The sequence below is a fragment of the Bufo bufo genome, chromosome 5, assembly GCF_905171765.1.
Source record: "Bufo bufo chromosome 5, aBufBuf1.1, whole genome shotgun sequence".
NCBI classification, from domain to species: Eukaryota; Metazoa; Chordata; class Amphibia; order Anura; family Bufonidae; genus Bufo; species Bufo bufo.
The window spans coordinates 452396108-452417973 of NC_053393.1; the positions used below are offsets into that span (position 1 = coordinate 452396108).

The 21866-nt window shown below is 44.7% G+C and overlaps 1 protein-coding gene across 6 annotated transcripts in view; it reads left to right on the plus strand.

The window, feature by feature from the left end:
- The window catches only part of FAM126A (family with sequence similarity 126 member A), a 162340-nt gene that overhangs the window by 50395 nt on the left and 90079 nt on the right, over window positions 1-21866 (plus strand). For 4 of the 6 annotated variants that reach the window (XM_040433670.1, XM_040433676.1, XM_040433675.1 and 1 more), the window contains exons 2-4: window positions 15779-15967; window positions 18458-18540; window positions 21499-21600. In XM_040433670.1, coding sequence (XP_040289604.1) covers window positions 18490-18540; window positions 21499-21600 — 153 coding nt within the window. In that variant the 5' untranslated portion in view covers window positions 15779-15967; window positions 18458-18489. The remainder of the gene's footprint in view (window positions 1-15778; window positions 15968-18457; window positions 18541-21498; window positions 21601-21866) is intronic. The other 2 variants (XM_040433672.1, XM_040433674.1) reach the window with 1 other exon arrangement.

The window sequence follows — 21866 nt, forward strand, 5'->3', positions numbered from 1 at the left end:
AGACTGGAACCGCATCGTCTTTAGCGACAAATCCAGGTTCTATTTGGGATCCCACGATGGTCAGGTTCGAGTTTGGACTCTTTGTAGTGAGCGCTTTAATTCTGCCTTTGCTGTCGAGCATCACACTGACCAATCTGCTGGTGTGATGATCTGTGGAGCCAGTAGTGATGCGATATGTGTAGCACATTTTGCCGCCACATGTGTTTCCTCTCATGGCCGGGCTTCCAACTGACATTTTTCTGCAGGAGAACACAGCAAAGGTTTCCCAAAAAGGTCTCCTCCAGATTGCAGCACTTCCTTGGTCTGCCCGGTTTTAGATTTATTGCCAATCGAGCATTTATGAGATCAGCTGGAATGCAAGCTTCTGCAGCCTACAAGTGTGCAGGATCTACAGGCCAGTCTGTGGGCAACTCTGCCACCAGATGCCATACCGAACCTGTATGCCTCCATGCCCAACCATTTCACATCTTGGATTCAGGCTACAGGCGGATACAGAAGCAACCTAGCTTGTTATGCTATGCTCCTCGTGTAGCATTTATTCACTACAATTGGAGTTATTTAAGGAAACAGCAGGGCACCTGTCCGCTCAGCTGTTTGCGTAAGCCCGGCCACTTGGGGCCGGCGTTTAGTCTCATCTTGCCGTGGAAACGGTGAGATAGGACAACCCCTTTTAACATGCAGCGTCTCCTGGGGCATGTGGTGGGAAATACTGCAGATCTCCCGAGGTTCAGGATCTTCTGCTAATGGTTATAAACAGGAAACATCTGGAACATAGACATATGCTATGACTTCACATCCCATTGAAACTTCTCTATTGCTTTTTGGCTTTGTTCCTTGAACAGAGATTTTTTTTTATTGTATGCTGCAGTAGGTTTGACTTACATTAAGAAGTAGGATATCTGTAATTATGCCACCCCTAGGATACTGGTGAGATACTAGACAGTGTCCGAAATCCGTGACCTAACCAGAGGCATTACTTCTGGGTCCTCATGCATCAGGGCTGAGGTGCACTTGCTACTCTACCTCTGCACCCACTATACATCCCTGGGCATATCTCATTATTATTGTTTATTTAGCAGCGAAATTAACTCTATGGTGTTGTACATCTAAAAGGGGGTATACATGCATAATATAAAACAAGTACAATGAGCATCACAGGATCCACCATTCACAATAGGTGATATCACAGCTCATCTCCTCCCTCCTGACCTCTACAAAAACTCTGCCATACAAGTCAATGAGATCCTTTTCAGTTAATTTTGTCTATGGCCCATGGTGGCTGCTGTAAAGCAACTTTCTGAATGCTGAAAAGAACAGTCCAGGCAAGATGGCATCTCCATAATCATGTTCAGGAAATAAAATGTCATCAGAAAATAAAAATCTATTAGAAAAAAAGGATATGCGTCGCCATCTGGTTATAACTGTCAAAACATTTTCTGTGACACATTCTCTAAGTTCATCTAAAAAGGACAGGCGCTAACGCAGGGGTGCACAACGTTTCCTGGTTGGGGGCCACATTGCCAGAATGAACCAATGACGAGGGCCGAAATTAAAATTTAAAGGTGTATTAACAACTGAAATATTGTACTTATGGCATATTGAACACACATTATATACCATTAAAGGGATTCGGTCATCAGAAATTAGTCCTATAAGCTAAACATATGGCCATGTCCCTTGTAAATCACTGAATCCTAAAGTGAGTTTATCAAATGCCCCTGTGGCTCTATATTCATAAAAAAGAGGTTTATATCACCTGTCAATCACTTCAAAATGTGTCCAAGGGGACGTCTCATTGTGAAAGGTGCCCGGCTGCAGCCATGTCGTTTAGGTGCCCAGCGCCGCCTTCTGAGCTGAAATCGCCGCCCTCCCTTTCATTCGATCCGCCTACCTCAGGTGACTAACCTTCCTTGTGCCCAGCCACGCCCGCCTGTGAAGGAGCCCAGCACCGCCTATGTCTCCTCCTTTCATCAACGATAGATAGCCGTAATCTCGCGATGCGCAGTGCCGGTATAGTGTTCCTTCCCTGTGCTGGCATCAGCCTCAGGGAAAGAACTGCGCGAGCTCGCGCATCGCGAGATTACAGCTATCTATCCTTGATGAAAGGAGGAGACATAGGCGGTGCTGGGCTCCTTCACAGAATCCCTTTAATGTCTAGTTACACTTCCATGACTCCCATCTAATGGCAGAAATACATGTAAGCAGCCACAAGACATAGGCATACATGTCTGTTACCAGATGGTTGGGGGCCGCACAGAATGGTATCAAGGGCCGCATGTGGCCCCCGGGCCGCAGGTTGTGCACCCCTGCACTAACGGATGTAATCGGGAAGGTGGTTCTATATTACTATTGTGATAACGGGACAGGTTCTGAATGTAAAGCTATGTGACCGAATCTCCCAGCATCCTGAGATACCGCTACCGGTGCGGTACATCTAAATCCTTGCCAGCGTCATTTATATTCGGCGATTTCTCAGATGGAACAGAATAAGTTATATGTGTGGTTTGTGTAAATCTTTCCAGATTACAGACCCATGCTTTCAACCTCCGTCGGGTTGCCTCATATCCCACAGGGCGTGCATTTAAATAAATTCTGTAAAATGTGCCAAGATCATGGATGCCTTTGCATTTTCAAAGATAACACAGCATCAGAGTTTTGCATTTTATTTGAATAAAGGCTTTTTCTTTGTTTTACTTGTAAATTTGTGCTTTTAGTAAGTACAAGGACAGATGATTATTTTATCTTTTACTTTTTGGCCACTTTTTTCCTTTCAACACCCATTTATTATTTCTGGGCTCCTTTGTACTTAACCCCTCCCCCCTCCAAGCTGTCCATTTCTAATGGCATCTTTTTTGTAAGGTTTTCTTTGTCTATTATGTAGGAAAAAAACAAGCCTAGTGTCACGTGCCGGATGTCCCCAGCGGACCTCCGGGACACCATGCAGGCAAGATACAAGGAAAACAGGCCAAGGACCACACAACTTATTACAAAGGAACCAAGACACATGACAGTGACTAGAACAGAAGACCTTTAATGTACTGAAAGGATCAGTGGGTGTGGACCCACTGCGCCACTGACTAGCAATACTCTGGAGGGGCGTAACTAAGCAGCTACCTGGTCTTCACTAGAGCCTCAGATGGTGAAGATAGGCATGGGCCGTAGGTAGTTGCCAGGGGCTACTCCAGAGCATAAACAGAGTTGGTGGCAGTAGGATCAGGCGACACGGATATACCAGACAAGGTACCGACAGTACATGGAGTCCACAGGCAGAACGGAACAGAGGCAGAAGCAGTTACCTGTGCCCTAAGCACAATAGAAGCAAGGTGACCCCAGGAAGAGTTGCATAAAACAGGCAGAGCAAAGACAGAAGTAGTTACTTGCGCCGCAGGCAATAGAAGCAGAGCTGCACAGAAAAGAGAAAGGGCATATGGGCATTCCCCCTCCGGGGAACACAGGAACCCTCTTCCGAAGGCGGACATTGACAGACATGAATGGAACACCAGAAGCAGTAAAAACAGGAACATAGATCAGACGCAGATAAGCTCTGCTAGGCTATATAGAGAAAGGACAGATGCAAGGCGAGGTACAGGCCTGAAGACAAACAATACAGAACCAGGCGGAACATACTGCGGTGTAGATGGTAGGACCCATTTGGTCAGCAGCAAAGGGCAAGACAAACGTAGACAGACTACACAGAGCAGAAGGGTGAAACACCCACAAGATAAGACAGAACAGACTGCCCTCCACGCTCAAAGGCAAAAATGGCAGCCTAATGAGCGCACCTGAAAGGACACACCCAGGAACCCACCAGGGTAGGTTAACCCCATAAGAACCAAACAGGGAGGTACCAAATTAAGTCAGGGGTAACCAGAAACCACAGCATACCAAGCTGCGATACAGGACATTGCCCCTAGCAACCAGCATGCACGGAACACCGCAGCCAGTATGCAAGAGCGCAAGCGACCTGACATACCCACAGGGAGACAATACAGCCAGAGGGGGTACACAAACACACGGGCAGGTTCACACTAGATACCACAGCCAGCACGCAGCCAAAAGCAACCAGCCTACACGGAATCACCCGCAGCCAGTGCGCAAAAGGCGTGCAGCCAGCCTGCACGGCAAACCACATCACAGTGAACCACACCGTGACACCTAGCTGTTCATAAAAAGGTATTTTCATACAAAACAGACACTTTTTTTGGAAGAGCTACTAAGCATAATTTTGCAGGGTTCTGTTGCAAATGTCACCATAAATTGGGTATATGGCATATGACTATTTTATTGTGTTTTAATATGCTTTGGAGGATCTTTATAACATGCTGGTCTTACTGTATCTCCCGCTGTTGTCATATGTGCCACAATTATTAAAGGCAGACTGTCACGTAATTTTTCACCAATATAGCTAGTGGCACTGCCCCACAGAAGATTGCAAACGCCACAATTTTTACAAGGTGGGGGTATAACTAAATAGCATCTCCCCACAGAATATTTCAAACATGCCTGTGTCTTTATTCCATGTCCAGGAAAAGCATTTTTATTCTGTTGAAAAATGTCTCCCAAGTGACTGGCTGGGTGGCGTTTGCTGTTCCATGTGCCCAAAACAAACCCTGCCCAGCCGGGCACTTAGCCGTTTTCAATAGAATAAGGCTCCATTCACACGTCCGCAAATGGGTCCGCATCCGTTCCGCAATTTTGCGGAACGGGTGCGGACCCATTCATTTTCTCTGGGGACGGAATGGATGTGGACCGCACACAGTGTGCTGTCGGCATCTGCATTTGCGGAGCGCGGCCCCGATCTTCAGGTCCACAGCTCCGCAAAAGATAGAACATGTCCTATTCTTGTCCGCAGCTTGCGGACAAGAATAGGCATTTCTATAGGGGTGCCGGGCGGGTGTGTTGCGGGTCCGCAACACACCACGGACGTGTGAATGGCGCCTAAAAGTGTTTTTCCTGGAATAAAGACGCATGTATGTTTGAAATGCATTTGCAACCTTCGGTGGGGCAATGCTGTTTAGTTATACTGGTGAAAATTACATGACTGATGCCCTTTAAGAGACCCCCGCCTTGTAAAAATTGTGGCCCATATGTGCGGGTCCGTGCACCAGAACTGAAATCTAGGCCAGCAACATAGCTGCTGTAGATTTCAGGTATGATGTATGGCGGTTTCTTGGCATCATAATAAATGTGCTGGGTTGGCTATGCCCAACCCTGCACTGACCACTCCGCACCCCTGCTCTGACCCTTTTCTGAAAAAATAAATAAATAAAAGTGTTGAGCAGTGCGCAAGACCCCCAAAAAGTCCCCCCAAATTTTTTGTACGTGGTATGTGCCAAATTATGCAATATATGAGATCTGTACTCTGCCTCCTCAGACAGTGAGCAGAGCCGATGAAAGTAGAAGGTGGACCCTAATTTTTTATTTTTTTTTAACAAAGGTTTAGTCATCCTTTTTTTTTTTAATTTCAGCAGTGAGACTGAGTAAGGAACTCCAGTGACAAATGTAGTGGAAATGCTGCATCAAAGCACAAGATGGGGCTCGGCTTGCTTGTCCAAATACTGTCCTTGACATGAACTCCGAGCCTTAAAAAATACACTCTAAAAGTAGCCATGAAATCCACACTAAAATTTAGATTTATTCCGAAAGATTACCCAGAGTACCTTTCGACAACATGTCTGCACTTGGCCTGTTGTGATGCCTTAATAAATCTCATGTACAAGCTGGTTGTTCTCCTTAGCTTTTCCTTGAGTCTTTTCTTCGTCGGTGTTGATCTTTCAAACTTGAGCAAATACCTACACGTTGAAGTGCCAGATCTTTCTCCTACACAGGTGACAACTTGGGGCACTTTTAATGCCGTTCAATAGACCAGCAATGATCGATCTGTGCATCATCATTAATGGTGTAATGTTTACAGTTAATAGACATTGCATTGTTGTTTGGTAGGTATTGGTGGTTTGAAACCATAATAATAATATAATAATAAAATGAAAAAAGCAACAGAGATACTCACCAGCATATATCGCAGCAAAGTCTTCAGTAGAATTCAGTCTAGATTGCCTTTTTTCATGGTATGTAATCATACTGGCATGGCAACTTTTATGATCAGCCAAACTCAGAAAATTAAGTCTAAGGCTGATTTCACATGACCATTTAGCTTTCTATTCTTCTGATCCATCAGAAGCAGATTCATTATTTTGAGCAACAATTACTGTACCTATGGAGATTGACTGGAAGTGCTCCATAGTATGAAGACTTATTGGCAATGCTCCATGGGAAACAAATATGCAAAGAGGTATCTCCTAAGAAAGAGAACCATCTTGCCAGTGCCACCTATTGGAAGTGGCTCCCTATGAGTCAAGATCCACTTTCCAACAAGCCTTGGGTCATTTCTAGTTAGTGACACTGGTACATAGTTCCTCATGAAGCATTGCCATCAAGTCGCCATGAAGTGCTTCCAGTAAGGCTAGTTTCACAGTAGTTTTTAAGAGAGCTCTCTTGATCCGGCTTTGTGCTGGATGCTACTTAAAACAGCTGTATATGAATGGATAGCTGGCTTGGCTGTATTCCCTTGTCAAATCCCAAGGCTTGTTGGGAAGTCGGATATTGACTCGTAAGGGGCCACTTCCAATAGGTGGCGCAGGCGAGATGGTTCTTTCTTGGGAGATACCTCTTTGTATACCTGAGCATCAGTTATGAACAGTTTGTCACTTCTGACTTCTGTCAGAGATCAGTTATTTTTGATGGGAGAAAAAGTACTTTTTGCAGGAGTTTTTCTCCCGTCAAAAATAACTGATGCTGTGACCACAACTGATGCTCAAAATAAGAGATCAGTTTTGAGACGAACGGAAAGCTAAACCGTGATGTGAACTCATTTCTCCGGGCCCCGCTCCTGCAATGTCCAGGAAGTGGTCCCTCATGGAGAAGTGATCTCTACATCGATCTGCTTCCAGCCCCTCCTCTCTGCTGAGTGACCGCTATAGTGATCTTTGATTGGCGGTTACAGCTGTCACTCAGCAGAGGAAAGGGGAAATAAATAATAAAAAAATAAAAATATATATATATTTTTGAAGTAGAAATTCAAAAATGATTTTCTGTTGTGTTGGTAATAAAAGCTGCCGTAAAGGTGTGGGTGCTCACTTTCACAGGGTGAAAACTGCTGACAGACCGCCTTTAACATTTTATCATGTACAGAACCTGCTAGAGTATTTAGGAGTGATGTTGATTGCCAGAGCACTGATCCATGAGCTAACCTAAAAATGTCTTACTCCCCTTCTCTAAAGTAAGTGAGTAAAATTTGAAACAAGGGTCTGCTTTATTATTATTATTATTTATTATTAAAGCGCCAATTATTCCATAGCACTGTACATATGATGAGAAGAGGTATACATACATAATGCAGACAATTGCACTAATCATAAACAAGACGAGTTACAAACTGGTACAGAAAGAGAGAGGGCCCTGCCCGTGAGGGTTTATAATCTACATGGTATGGGAGAAGGACACAGTAGGTGCGGGTGAAGTTGATCATGGCGGTATAGAGGCAGCAGGGCCACTGGTTGTAGGCTTGTCTGAAGAGGCGGGTTTTCAGGTTTCTTTTGAAGGATTCCACTGTAGGTGAGAGAAATCTTGGAGGCGATTGTTGGAAGAGGTGATAAGAGGAGAGAAGGAGGTATTGTGAGGATCGGAGAGTGCGTGTGGGGATGTATTGGGAAAGTAGCGCGGAGATGTAGGGAGGGGACAGGTTGTGGACGGCCTTGTATGTATTTGTTAGTACTTTGAAGTGAATTCGCTGGGCAATGGGGAGCCAGTGAAGGGATTGGCAGAGGGGAGAGGCAGAGAAGTAATAGGGTGAGAGGTGAATTAGTCGGGCAGCAGAGTTGAGGATAGATTGGAGGGGTGCGAGAGTGCGAGATGGAAGGCCACAGAGGAGAGTGTTGCAGTAGTCTAGGTGGAAGATGATGAGGGCATGTACAAGCATTTTCGCAGATTCAAAGTTAAGGAAAGCGCGGCTGCGGGAGATGTTTTTGAGTTAAGGTACTTTCACACACACTATCGTTTTTCTTTTCCGGCATAGAGTTCCGTCACAGGGGCTCAATACCGGAAAATAACTGATCAGTTTCATCCCCATGCATTCTGAATGGAGAGAAATCCGTTCAGGGTGCATCAGGATGTCTTCAGTTCAGTCACTGAACGGCGTTTTTTGGACGGAGGAAATGCTGCAGTATTATCTCCGTCCAAAATTCCGGATCAGTTGCCGGAATGCCGGATCCGGCATTAATTTACATTGAAATGCATTAAAAATACCGCAATGCCGGATCCGTCCTTCACAATGTGAAAAAAAATATATAACGGATCCGTTTCTCCGGATGACATACGGAGAGACGGATCCATTCTTGCAATGCAAGATCCATTTGCATCCGGATCCGCCTACAAATGCTGTCCAGTTGCATGCAGATTTTCATTTTTATTTTTGTGGTATTGCAACTTGGCCCTATTCAAGTGGGGCATATTTGTTAGTATCAGAGTCAACAAGTGACCTCCGCGGCCTTGTTACAAACTATGCTTTTTATCTAGTGAGCAGGCATATAGTTGGTGTTGGCGAGCTGGATGTGTTCTTCATGAAGTTACCTTCATATATCAAAAGAAACGATCATTCGGTTGAAATGACAGCACATAGAGGAGGATGAGTGGGCGTGCGGTGGGCTACAGTCGTTAGTCATGACACTTCAGGCTTGGTGCACAATAAGTTCTACAGCTGCGACTGTCACTCCTCACAAGGTGCATGCGTGTCAATATCCTGAAGTGAACCTCGTGCGATGTCTCTTCCTCCAGATGTACAGTCGCCTGTTGATTCTTCTCAGAAATTGTTAAACAGATGTCACACTGCTGTAAACTCACAGCTTCCCTTTACCATGATGGCAAATGACTTAATAGCGTGGGCTTATTTGCTTGGATTGATGTCTGAGGTAAATTATGCAGGAGAGGAACAGTGTATAATTAGCGGCGCGTGTTATCATATCAGACGCTCCTTCTTCTTGTGTGAAGGGAGCTGCGGATGAACACATGGCTGTCTTCTGATTGATTCTTCTGATCTTTCTATGGTCTCGAAGGGTTAAAGGGGTTGGCTAGTTTCCTATACTGAGGACCTATCCTCGGTTACACTCCGTCTGCTCCTTCCCTCTGAAGTGAATAGGACGGCGGAGATGTCATTGCATTGCTCGCTGCCGCGTTGTCAACGGCAAGCAGGTAAACGGTGAAGAGAAGGCAGCCGGTTGGCAGGGGTCTTGGGAGTTGGACCATGGGCGATCTGATATTCATGACCTATCCTGGGGCATAGGTTATTAATATAGGAAAGTGGCCAACCCCTGTGAACGGTAACCTCCAGTTTCCCCCTTCACTTATATTCCAAAATGTTTTCTCTGAAAGGCATTTGATACCATTCCCGATGTCTCTGTGCTTACAGTATGTACACAGTGGGTAAATTGTACTTAAATGAAAATGACCTATTGTCTGTTTAAATCTCATTTTTTGGGGGGAATTATTATTTTTTTTTTATTCCATATCTTTTGTCTCTTTAAAAAAAAAAAAAAAATATATATATATATATATATATATATATATATATATATATATATATATATATAATCTCTATATACTGTATTTTTCGCCCTATAAGGCGCACCAGCCCATAAGACACATCTAGGTTTTAGAGGAGGATAATAAGAACAAAAACAATTTTCATTACACCTCAGGTCAGACTCCCAATGTTAATCGGACCTCAGCTGACAGCCCCAATCAGACCCCCAATGTTAATGAGATCTCAGATCAGACCCCCAATCAGATGTCAGCTCAGACCCCAATGTAAATGACCCCCAATCAGACCTCCGATAAGAGCCCTATGCCTTTTATCAGCCTCCATGCCTCTCATCAGGCCCATATCTGCCCCTATGCCTCTCATTAGCCCCCATATCAGTCTTTATGCCTCTTATCAGCCCTTATGCCTCTCACCACCCCCATTGCAGCCCTCCCCCATCAGATCAGCCCCAAGCAGCCTCATGTTTTATAAAATTAAAAAAAAACACTTACCTCTCCTGCTCCTGGACGCCGCTGCTCCTCACCGTCCGCAATCTTCTTCCTCCTGCTGTCGGCTGTGCTGTGAACTGTCTCGCACAGCGGGAGGTCACAGAGCGCCCTCACTGCACAGCCGACAGGTGAGTACAGAGCCTTTACCACTTCCTGGTCCTCCGATACTAATGAGCGCTTCCATCTCTGGTGGTTGTCTACATTTTGTCAGTCCGCAGTCCAGGCTGTTTCACTTATGTAAGGCTACTTTCACACTAGCGTTCGGGGCTCCGCTTGTGAGTTCCGTTTGAAGGGGCTCACAAGCAGCCCCGAACGGATCCGTCCAGCCCTAATGCATTCTGAGTGGACGCGGATCCGCTCAGAATGCATCAGTCTGGCTCCGTTTGTCCTCCGCTCCGCTCAGCAGGCGGACACCTGAACGCAGCTTGCAGCGTTCAGGTGTCCGCCTGGCCGTGCGGAGGCAAACGGATCCGTCCAGACTTACAATGTAAGTCAATGGGGACGGATCCGTTTGAAGTTGACACAGTATGGCTCAATTTTCAAACGGATCCGTCTCCCATTGACTTTCAATGTAAAGTCAAAAACTGATCCGTTTGCATTATCATGAACAAAAAAAAAAAAAATATTATTTTTTTTTTTTTTGGTTCATGGTAATGTAAACGGATCCGTTCTGAACGGATCTAAACGTTTGCATTATAGGTGCGGATCCGTCTGGGCAGATACCAGACGGATCCGACCTAAACGCAGGTGTGAAAGTAGCCTAAGATTGTCTAAACTGGATACAATTGTATCCATTTTTCATCAATATTTAGAAAATTGTGAGGCGTTAAAGGGGTATTCCGGTTATATCAAGTTAGGCTACTTTCACACTAGCGTTTTTACTGGATCCGGCAGGTTTCAGCAAAAACGCTTCCGTTACTGATAATACAGCCATCTGCTTCCGTTAAGATTGTATTCTCTTTAACATTGCCAAGACTGATCCGTCATGAACTCCATTGAAAGTCAATGGAGGACGGACAAGTTTTCTATTGTCTTGCTCTGCATCCCAGGACAGAAAGCAAACTACAACATGCTGCGGTTTGCTCTCCGGTATGGCAACGCAACTAAACGGAACAGAATGCATTTTGGAGCATTCCGTTCTGTTCAGTTCAGTTTTGTCCCCATTGACAATGAATGGGGACAAAACTGAAGCGTTTTTTCCGGTATTGAACCCCTCTGACGAATCTCAATACCGGAAAACTAAAACGCTAGTGTGAAAGTAGCCTTAAATAACTATTAGATCGCTGAAGGTCCTACCACTGGGACGCCCACCAATCAGAAGAATGGGGACCCCAAACATGTGGAACCGATCTATAATGAATGGAGTCGGAAATGTGCTCTGCTACTCCATTCATTTCTATAGGGGTTCCAGAAATGGCAGATTACAGCGCTCGCCTTTTGCCAGAACTCCTCTAGAAATTAAAGGGGTTGACCGGGTTCAGAGCTGAACCCGGACGTACCTCCATTTTCACCCAGGCAGCCCCCCTGACTTCAGCAACGGAGCAGTTCATGCTCCGATGCTCTCCTTTGCCCTGCAATAAATCGCGCAGGGCAAAGGCATTTTCAGGAGTTCCGGAGACTAATCGGGCTCTCCATGTGGCTGCCAGAAAGCCCGGTGACGTCACTGGCGCTGATGGGCGAGCTTTAGCTTCCCTAACCAGTAAAACGCTAGGGCAGCGCTCCTCCGCCCGGCAGTCTGTTATTGTAAACAAAAGAGCCCTTGCCCTGCACGATTTAACGCAGGGCAAGGGAGTGCATCGGGGCATAAGATGCTCCAATGCTAATATCAGGGGGGCTGCCTGGGTGAAAATATGGGTATGTCCGGGTTCAGCTCTGAACCCGGACAACCCCTTTAATGGCGTGGCCGCTCCCATTTCTGACCACCTGTTTGAGTGCCGAGTCCCCCACCAGCTAAGGCGTGGAGAAAGAAGCGCTCACACAGAACATTCTCACCTCACTGCTGAAGATAGACTGGAGACGGTCTCATAGACTTTCTATTGAGCCCATCTACAGCAGCGAGGCGGGACTTTTGTGAGTGCTCCTTTCTCCTCGTCATGTCTGTTGGGACTCAGATTCCAACCAATCACAACCTTAGTTTTGTCATTATGACAAAGCAAAAGTTTTCTTTAAGAGTACAGAACGCTTTAACCATGCTGATTTAAGAATGCTGATCTTTTCCTTAAGAAAATAAGTAACCTGAATTTACTTATAATTTATTTTTTGCCTTCGTTCCCATGTAGTACCTTTTTTTTATGTTTTTTTTGACTAATTATGGTCTGTTTTTCCGTTATATTGTTCCCTAAATCCAAAAATGCATGCCAAGGTCTTCAGCTGCCAGACACCAGGCTGCAGATGTTAGCTATTCATTTGAAGACATTCCTTCATTGTTTCTGAGGAGCCTGAAGTTTTTTTTTTCATTTGGGCTCTTGGAATTTTTGACTTGCATCGATACGAATAGACCAAAATAAAATCAATTTAATGTCAAAATTGTGATGAAGGCGGCATGCTATGGTTTCAGACAATCTGCAGCAAGACTCATTTACACTAATGTCACATCTAGCCTTACAGTTTTTCTACACCTCTAAAGAAAATGCAGAAATCTGCCAGATGTGGAAATGTCCCCTGGCATTGCTGGTCTTGCACTTTTTTCTTGGAGTTTTGGTCAGAAAAATTGTAGTGAAATAGCTTTACACTGAAATGTTTCCTCCCCCCCCCCCCCCCCCCCCAAAAAAAAAAATGACACATCAGTCTGCTCAGCTCCTTTTGCTCTATATCCTACTGCCTGCAGATTGCACTGCATTTTCACAGTTACAGGTTCTGCATTTTGTGTTTGTTTTTTTTTGTTTTTTTTAAAGTAGCACTCGCACAAAAATCTTTATTCTCTGGCCTATTAGAAAGGTACACAATATAAACTGTAGTGGAGGTAATCTTACCAGCGACTGTACTTGTGAGTTATAACCTCACTTCTGATTCTCAGCTTTGTCATGTGATCAACTCTCTGATCTCCAACGGACGGGACAGGAAGTCAGTTACTTCTCTATTCATTCCTATGAGACTGACATTGAGTCTCCCATAAGAAAACACAGAAAAACTGGCTGCCTGTCTACACATAAAGTGCTGTGTTAGGGCTCATGCCCACAAACGTTATGGCTTAGTGCCCATATTGCAGACTGTAAACGGTGCGGACCCATTGACTTGAGTAGGTCCGCAATCCGAAACATATGACCAACGATAGGACTTTACCTATCTTTTGTGGAATTGAGGCACGGATCGGAAGTTAATGGAAGCACTACGAAGCGTCTCCATGGGCTTCCCGTCCGTGCCTCCACGATACAAAAAGATAGAACGTGTTCTATCTTTGGTATGTTGCGGATCATGGACCCATGCAAGTCAGTGGGTCCACATCCAGAAACAGAGTTCACACGGCCAATGCCCGTGCATTCAGTACGGGGCCCTTATGCTCGTGGGCATGGATCCTTATTTGGAGAGGCAGAGTGTTAGTCGCATGGCACAGCTGAGGGTCAGAAGGGAGGTTCTAACTCAAAAATACAGTCACTGGTAAGATTATTTTCACTGCAGTTTACATCATGTACCTTACTAACGGGCCAGAGAATAAAAATTTTTGCGGGAGTGCTCACTATTTAAAAGAAAAAAACTGCAACTTGATTAGTTGGGCTCCTGGGCCTTTAAAGTCTACATCTTCAGGCCTCTTTCACACGGGAGTTCCGGAGCTTGCTCCAGATGCGTCGCGTGTGCATTCTGGGAAACCCGCGCGAGTAGGCACGCAATTGCAGTCAGTTTTGACTGCAATTGCGTTGCGATGTTAAGTTTTTTTCCATGCGAGTGCAATGCGTTTTGCACTCGCGTGAGAAAAAACTGAATGTGGTACCCGAACTCGTACTTCTTCACTGAAGTTCTGGTTTAGGTTAGGTGTTCTGTTAATTTTATTATTTTCCATTATAACATGGTTATAAATGAAAATAATAGCATTCTTAATATAGTATGCTTAGTAAAATGTGCCTTGAGGGGTTAAAAAATAAAAAAAATTGCTCGCCTCATCCACTTGATCGCTCAGCCGGCATAGTCTTTTTTTTCTCCTTTCAGGACCTGCAAAAGGACCTTTGACGTAATCGCGCTCACCATGTGGTGAGTGCGGTGACGTCAGCGCAGGTCCTTCTGAATGAAGATATCTGAAGATCCTTCTATCTTCATTCAGCATGACCTGCTCTGACGTCACCACGCTCACCACGTTGTGATCGCGATTACGTCATTAAAGGTCCTTTTGCAGGTCCTGAAAGAAGACTATGCCAGCTGAGCGATCAAGTTGATGAGGCGAGTTAATTTTTTGTTTTTGTTTTTAACCCCTCCATCCCTAATTTACTTAGCATTCTGTATTAAGAATGCTATTATTTTCCTTTATAACCATGTTATAAGGGACAATAATACAGTGATTAGACTTTAATGGGGTTGCTCATCCCTATCGTCTCCTAGCAACCATGTGTGAAAATCACACCGCATCCGCACTTCCTTGTGGATGCTTGCGATTTTCACGCAGCCCCATAAATTTCTATGGGGCCTGCGTTGCGTGATAAATGCAGAATATAGAACATGCTGCGATTTTTCACGCAACGCACAAGTGATGCGTGAAAAACATTGCTCATCTGCATAGCCCCATTGAAGTGAATGGGTCCGGATTCAGTGCGGGTGCAATGCGTTCACCTCATGCATTGCACCCGCGCGGAATTATCTCCCGTGTGAAAGGGGCCTAGCTGCATTGTAATGAATGTGGGAATACGTCACATTTCATCAAGGAAGTCTTAGAATGTGGGCATGGACAAACAGGTTTCAAGCTGAATACCTACTTCAAACCCTCCAGAATTTTCAAGTGTAACTCCAAAAAGTGAAATTGTTAGAGTGCCATATGTTAAAGGGTTCTGTCCCAGTGATTGGTTGCTGTTCTGAAACGTGTACAATGTCTAGTATGATGTTTAACCCCTTGATTACCAGCTAATTAACTTTTTAGTTTATCATGCTTTGTTTTATGCTGTAGTAATTAATTTGTATACTTTTTTTGTGTTGCAAGTAGATTTTTGAAATGTCGTGTTTTTTTTTTTTGTTTTTTTTTACTTTATTGTTTATACTGTACCTATTTCACATTAAATAACCTGTTAAGTGATACTAGGGCTAGGCGAGCGGTGGGAGGAGGCGGCTGCAGTTGGAGCGGTGGGAGGAGGCGGCCGCCGTTGGATCGGTGGGGGGGGAATCGGCCGCCGTTGGATCGGTGGGGGGGGAATCGGCCGCCGTTGGATCGGTGGGGGGGGAATCGGCCGCCGTTGGATCGGTGGGGGGAAGCGGCCGCCGTTGGATCGGTGGGGGGAAGTGGCCGCCGTTGGATCGGTGGGGGAGGGGCGGCTTCATTTGGAGCAGTGGAAGAGGTGGCTGCAGTTTGAGTGGTGCTTGAGGCGGCTGCAGTGGACATTAGTGGAGGAGCCTGACACAAACCTCTAAAGAGCAGGGAAGGGGAGTTGCACTGGCTGTAACCAGAATAATTAAAATAATTGACATGGGCAAGGTTATGTTGCTTGATCAGGCTGCATTTTGGTTATAATGTATTAGTATACTCCTGTTTTCTAATAGCTTATGTATGTTTCTCTAGGGCTCAGGCTGTGGTGTGCCCCAATGACAGGATTACTGAATTTACAGTCCTGGGGTCCTTTCTAGGTCCCCAGGGCCGACTGCAGAGGACTTACCCAGCTTCTGATCAGATCACTGGGACCTAATCAGAGGGAGAAATACCCTTTGATCGTGTTCTGGTTACAGACTGCAGCAAACAAGGGGTTAACAGGTGGGATTTGCACTGCCTCCAATCCTGGCTGTAAGGGTACTTTTCTTTTCCTAGGACGGAACTCAATACCGGAAAAAAACGAATCCGTTTTATCCTAATGCATTCTGAATGGAGAGAAATCCGTTAAGTATGCATCAGGATGTCTTCAGTTCATTCACTGTACAGTTACAGTTTATTCATAGAGCAGGAGTGCTCACAGAAGCGCTCGTCTCCCTCTAAGGCCTCATGCACACGACTGTGGTGTGTTTTGGGGTCCGCAAAACACGGATGGCGTCCGTGCGCGTTCCGCAATTTGCAGAACAGCACGGACAGCCTTCAATATAAATGCCTATTCTTGTCCGCAAAGCGCGGACAAGAATAGGACATGTTATATATATTTTTTTTGTGGGGCCACGGAACGGAGCAACGTATGCGGACCCAAACAACGGCCGTGTGCATGAGGCCTAAGGCTACTTTCACACTAGTGACGACAATAGACAGTAGGTGATCCTTAAGGGATTATACATTATGCTTGATATTGAAGTATGTAATCGGTCCTCAAGAGGAAACTCCTGTCTTATAGCTAGACTAGTCCAAGGAGCTACAGTCAGGTCCATAAATATTGGGACATCGACACTTGTTAAGGGACCAAAAGTAATTTTGCATTTGGAATCTGTTGCTGTCAACTCTCAAGATGAGATCCAAAGAGCTGTCACTATCAGTGAAGCAAGCCACCATTAGGCTAAAAAAACACAACAAACCCATCAGAGAGATAGCAAAAACATTTGGCGTGGCCAAAACAACTGTTTGGAACATTCTTAAAAAAAAGGAACGCATCGGTGAGCTCAGCAACACCGGAAGACCACAGAAAACAACTGTGGTGGATGACCGAAGAATTCTTTCTCTGGTGAAAAAAACGCCCTTCACAACAGTTGGCCAGATCAAGAACACTCTCCAGGAGGTAGGTGTATGTGTGTCAAAGTCAACAATCAAGAGAAGACTTCACCAGAGTGGATACAGAGGGTTCACCACAAGATGTAAACCATTGGTGAGCCTCAAAACCAGGAAGGCCAGATTAGAGTTTGCCAAACGACATCTAAAAAAGTCTTCGCAGTTATGGAACAACATCCTATGGACAGATGAGACCAAGATCAACTTGTACCAGAGTGATGGGAAGAGAAGAGTATGGAGAAGGAAAGGAACTGCTCATGATCCTAAGCATACCACCTCATCAGTGAAGCATGGTGGTGGTAGTGTCATGGCATGGGCATGTATGACTGCCAATGGAACTGGTTCTCTTGTATTTATTGAGGATGTGACTGCTGGCAAAAGCAGCAGGATGAATTCTGAAGTGTTTCGGGCAATATTATCTGCTCATATTCAGCCAAATGCTTCAGAACTCATTGGACGGCGCTTCACAGTGCAGATGGACAATGACTCAAAGATTACTGCAAAAGCAACCAAAGAGTTTTTTTTTTAAGGGAAAGAAGTGGAATGTTATGCAATGGTCAAGTCAATCACCTGACCTGAATCCGATTGAGCATTCAATTCACTTGCTGAAGACAAAACTGAAGGGAAAATGCCCCCAGAGCAAGCATAAACTGAAGACAGTTGCAGTAGAGGCCTGGCAGAGCATCACCAAGGATGAAACCCAGCGTCTGGTGAGGTCTACGCGTTCCAGACTTCAGGCTGTAATTGACTGCAAAGGATTTGCAAAAAAGTATTAAAAAGTGAAAGTTTGATTTTATGATTATTATTCTGTCCCATTACTTTTAGTCCCTTAACAAGTGGGATGCACATATGCAAACTGTTGTAATTCCTACACCGTTCACCTGATTTGGATGTAAATACCCTCAAATTAAAGCTGACCGTCTGCAGTTAAAGCACATCTTGTTTGTTTCATTTCAAATCCATTGTGGTGTGTATAGAGCCAAAAATGTTAGACTTGTGTCGATGTCCCAAAATTTATGGACCTGACTATATATTGTCAATGTGTCTAGAAACCTGCTATTGGTATGTCTAACTTTTTCAGGGTGTTGTGTTGTTTTTTAGTGGATGCCTCTGGAAGTTCTTGTTGCAAAACTAAAAGTCAAACTGTCTCCAGTATTTTGCGAATCCTTTAGGCCTTGTTCACACTTCAGTGATTTCCATCAGTGATTTGTGAGCCAAAACCAGAAGTGGAGCCTCCACAGACATGAGGTAGCAGGGAAAGATTTGCTCCTGTTCTGTGTTTAGAGCAGCACCTGGTTTTGGCTCACAAATCATTGATGGAAATCACTGACCAAACACTGAAGTGTGAACGAGGCCTTAGGCTTCAGTTAAGGGAGACTAATGACCCATTTGCCTGAACATGATGTGGATTTGGTTGAAGAAATCAATGTATTGTATTATTTCAAAGCTGATCCATAGTACTAAGTCAGCTTGATGGACTTTCTGATTTTACTTCTTTTTGTAACATCATGTGGTCATTGCTCACGTACAGATTTTAATTATTTTCTGTTCTTTCATTAGGTAACCAGCTATAAGCTGCTCGATGCAGGAAGATGCTGACTACAGAGAGAGGAGTTGTGGATGAATGGTTGTCAGAGTATAAGGTATTTATTCTGAACAATCTTGACCTGTCAATATAGGTGGAGGATGATTTACAATGCTATCTGACGTGTGTCATTTGTATTTATGGACTTTGTCTGTCTATAGGTACTGTACTTCCCACTGTCTTTACCTAGTCAATAGTGTAAGTGATTATAAGAAACGTTATAATATACCTTATTAGAGAATGCCTTCTCCACTTAAGAGCCACTTGCCCCCCCCCCCCCCCCCCCCCCAAAACTCCTGAATTGATAGTCGCTCTCAATGAGCCAATAGTTATTCTCATCTCTGAAGATCAATTGAGGCATCAGATTACATGTTACCTAGAGACGTCTGTGAAGGAGTAGTAGTAGTAGTGAGCTTTAGAAAGAAAACCGAGGCACAGATATCCTCCTGCATCTCACCCTAGTGCTGGATTGACCGCTACACTGCTCAGTACTGTTGTCCTCCTTGGTGTGTCTGTTTGCTGCAAAGAGTTAAGCTGCGTTCACACGGGCGAGATTTCCGCGCGGGTGCAATGCGGTAGGTGAACGCATTGCACCCGCACTGAATCTGGACCCATTCATTTCAATGGGGCTGTTCAGATGAGCGATGATTTTCACGCATCACTTATGCGTTGCGTGAAAATCGCAGCATGCTTTATATTCAGCGTTTTTCACGCAACGCAGGCCACATAGAAGTGAATGGGGTTGCGTGAAAATCGCAAGCAAGTGCGGATGCGGTGCGATTTTCACGCATGGTTGCTAGGTGACAGTCTATAAACTGTATTATTTTCCCTTATAACATGGTTATAAGGGAAAATAATAGCATTCTGAATACAGAATGCTTAGTAGGTGGTCAATTAAGGGTTAAAAAAAATAAAAAAATAAACTCACCTTCTCCTCTTGTTCGCGTAGCTCCCTGTCTCTTCTTTACTTCTCAAAAGATGAACTATGGGCTAAAGGACCTTTGGTGATGTCAGATCACATGCTCCAATCACATGGTACATCACTGATCTGACGTCACCAAAGGTCCTTTAGCCCATAGTTCATCTTTTAAAGAACTAAAGACCGGGAGAACTACGCGAACAAGAGGAGAAGGTAAGTTAATTTTTTTTATTTTTTTTAACCCTCAATTGATCACCTACTATGCATTCTGTTTTCAGAATGCTATTATTTTCCCTTATAACCATGTTATAAGGGAAAATAATAACATCTACACAACACCGAACCCAAACCTGAACTTCTGTGAAGAAGTTCGGGTCTGGGTACCACAGTCGGTTTTTTATCACGCGCGTGCAAAACACATTGCACCCGCGCGATAAAAACTGAACATCGGAACGCAATCGCAGTCAAAACTGACTGCAATTGCATTCCTACTCGCGCGGGTTTGCCGCAACACACTGGGACGCATCCGGAACTAATCCGGACACGCTCGTGTGAACCCAGCCTTAGGGGAGCAGGTTCTCTTCTTCTGTGTGTATGTTGTGTATAGGAGACATCAAAGTAGCTAGTCTTCACTCACCCAGCTCTGGGAAAACCGGTGATAAACACAGAATAGATGTAATATAATGGCCAGATATAATAATTTTCCTGACACAGGAACGCTTATTCAGTCAGACACCTAAAAAGACACTTGACCTCAGTGAGAGCAGCACTGCAGTGATGTCCACTACCGACTGAGCAGTCTGCTTCCAGTGCTTGAGCTATTGCTAAACAGCGGATCGGGCTGTGAGGTGTCAGGCCATCACTAACTAATCAGCAGGGGTCTATCCTGAGGATAGTCCACCTATAGCAGACACAAATCAAAATAGAATGCAGTGGTATTTTATCTTAAAACTCTGACAATACAGTTAGTTTCCAACAGTCCACACAGACTATTAAAGTGCAATGTTCATAGAATAAAAAGAATTGATACTCCTCGATCACGATGACTAGATACAGTTCATGCGGAGATGGAGAGTCAGCGTGCCCACACGCTCAGTTACGTTTTAGAGAATGTTTCCTGAGGATAGCCCATCACTTAATGAAAGATGGCGAACCCTGTCCTCAGGATAGGTCATCAATATCAGATCGACGGGGGTCCGACTCCCGGCACCCCTGCAGATCAGCTGTTTGAAGAGAAAGCAGCGCTCGTATGAGCATTGTGTACTCTTCACTGTTTGCCTGCTTGTCATTGCAACTGCAGCGGCGAGCAGATGTAATTACAGCTACACCATCCCCATTTACTTCTATAGGACAGCTGTGTCCTGGTCACATGAAGTCCCATTGAAGTGAATGGGACAGCTGAGATGTAATTACACTGCTCGGTGCTGCAGTTGCGTTGCGAGCAGGTAAACCGTGAAGAGACGGCAGCGCTCGTACGATCGCTGTGGTCTCTTCAAACAGCTGATCAGCAGGGGTAATGGGAGTCGCACCCCCTCCCGCCAATCTGATATTGATGTCCTATCCTGTTCTCAGATCAGATTGTATATTCAACGTCCCTAGTTCCGTGTAAGCAGTAGTCTCGTGAAGACAAACCCTTTTGTGAAAGGAGAAGCTGGTATTTCTTGTTTATCCTCCTGTGGTCACGTGTGTCCACACATTGTCAGTGGTCATTAATTGATGCAGTTCATAAACACGCCAGGTCCACCAGAACAGAAGCTGTTTGGCACCTACAAGGGTATCCTGAGTGAGGGTGTGTTTGTGGAGAGACAACCCCTTTAATATTCATTTGAGATGGTGCAGCTGTGTCACGCAAATATAAAAATCTGCTAGTGAAGTTTTAACGTTTGTATCTCTGCTTGGTATCATGAAATGATTATCCTAAGTCTTTCCGATGGTTGTAGGTACATGCTAGCCACATTCAAATTGTCTTGCAATTTGCTTAAAGAGAATAGAAAGCACTTTCGTTGTCGCCTGTGGTGATCTCAGGGATCTAAAAGCCTTTTTTGCATGAGCTGGTAGGAAAATAATTTGGACTTACAAAGAACGTTTTGTCTTTAGACTCAGCCTGAGGCATCTATTACAAGTTATGCTGCAAGTCTGAAGGAGAAGACAACTTTGGTTTCGGCACTTTATGAAGTCATTAAAGAACCTCAGAGTGAGGTAAGTAGCAAACGGGAACTTCGCAGACATACCCAAGTGGTCAGAATGTAAAATGGATACAAGTTAAATGGGACCTGTTACCAGTTTTATACTGCCCTATCCGATTGATATGCTGGGTCGCCCCCTTTTGTTTTCCTAAAATCATTATTCATCATCCCCAACAGTGCATGAGCCAGGCGTCCCGATGTTCATGGGCTCCTCCACTCCCGAATCCCCCACTGCTGATCTTGACAGTCGATAAAGGATAAGTGTTAGTGGGAAAACCC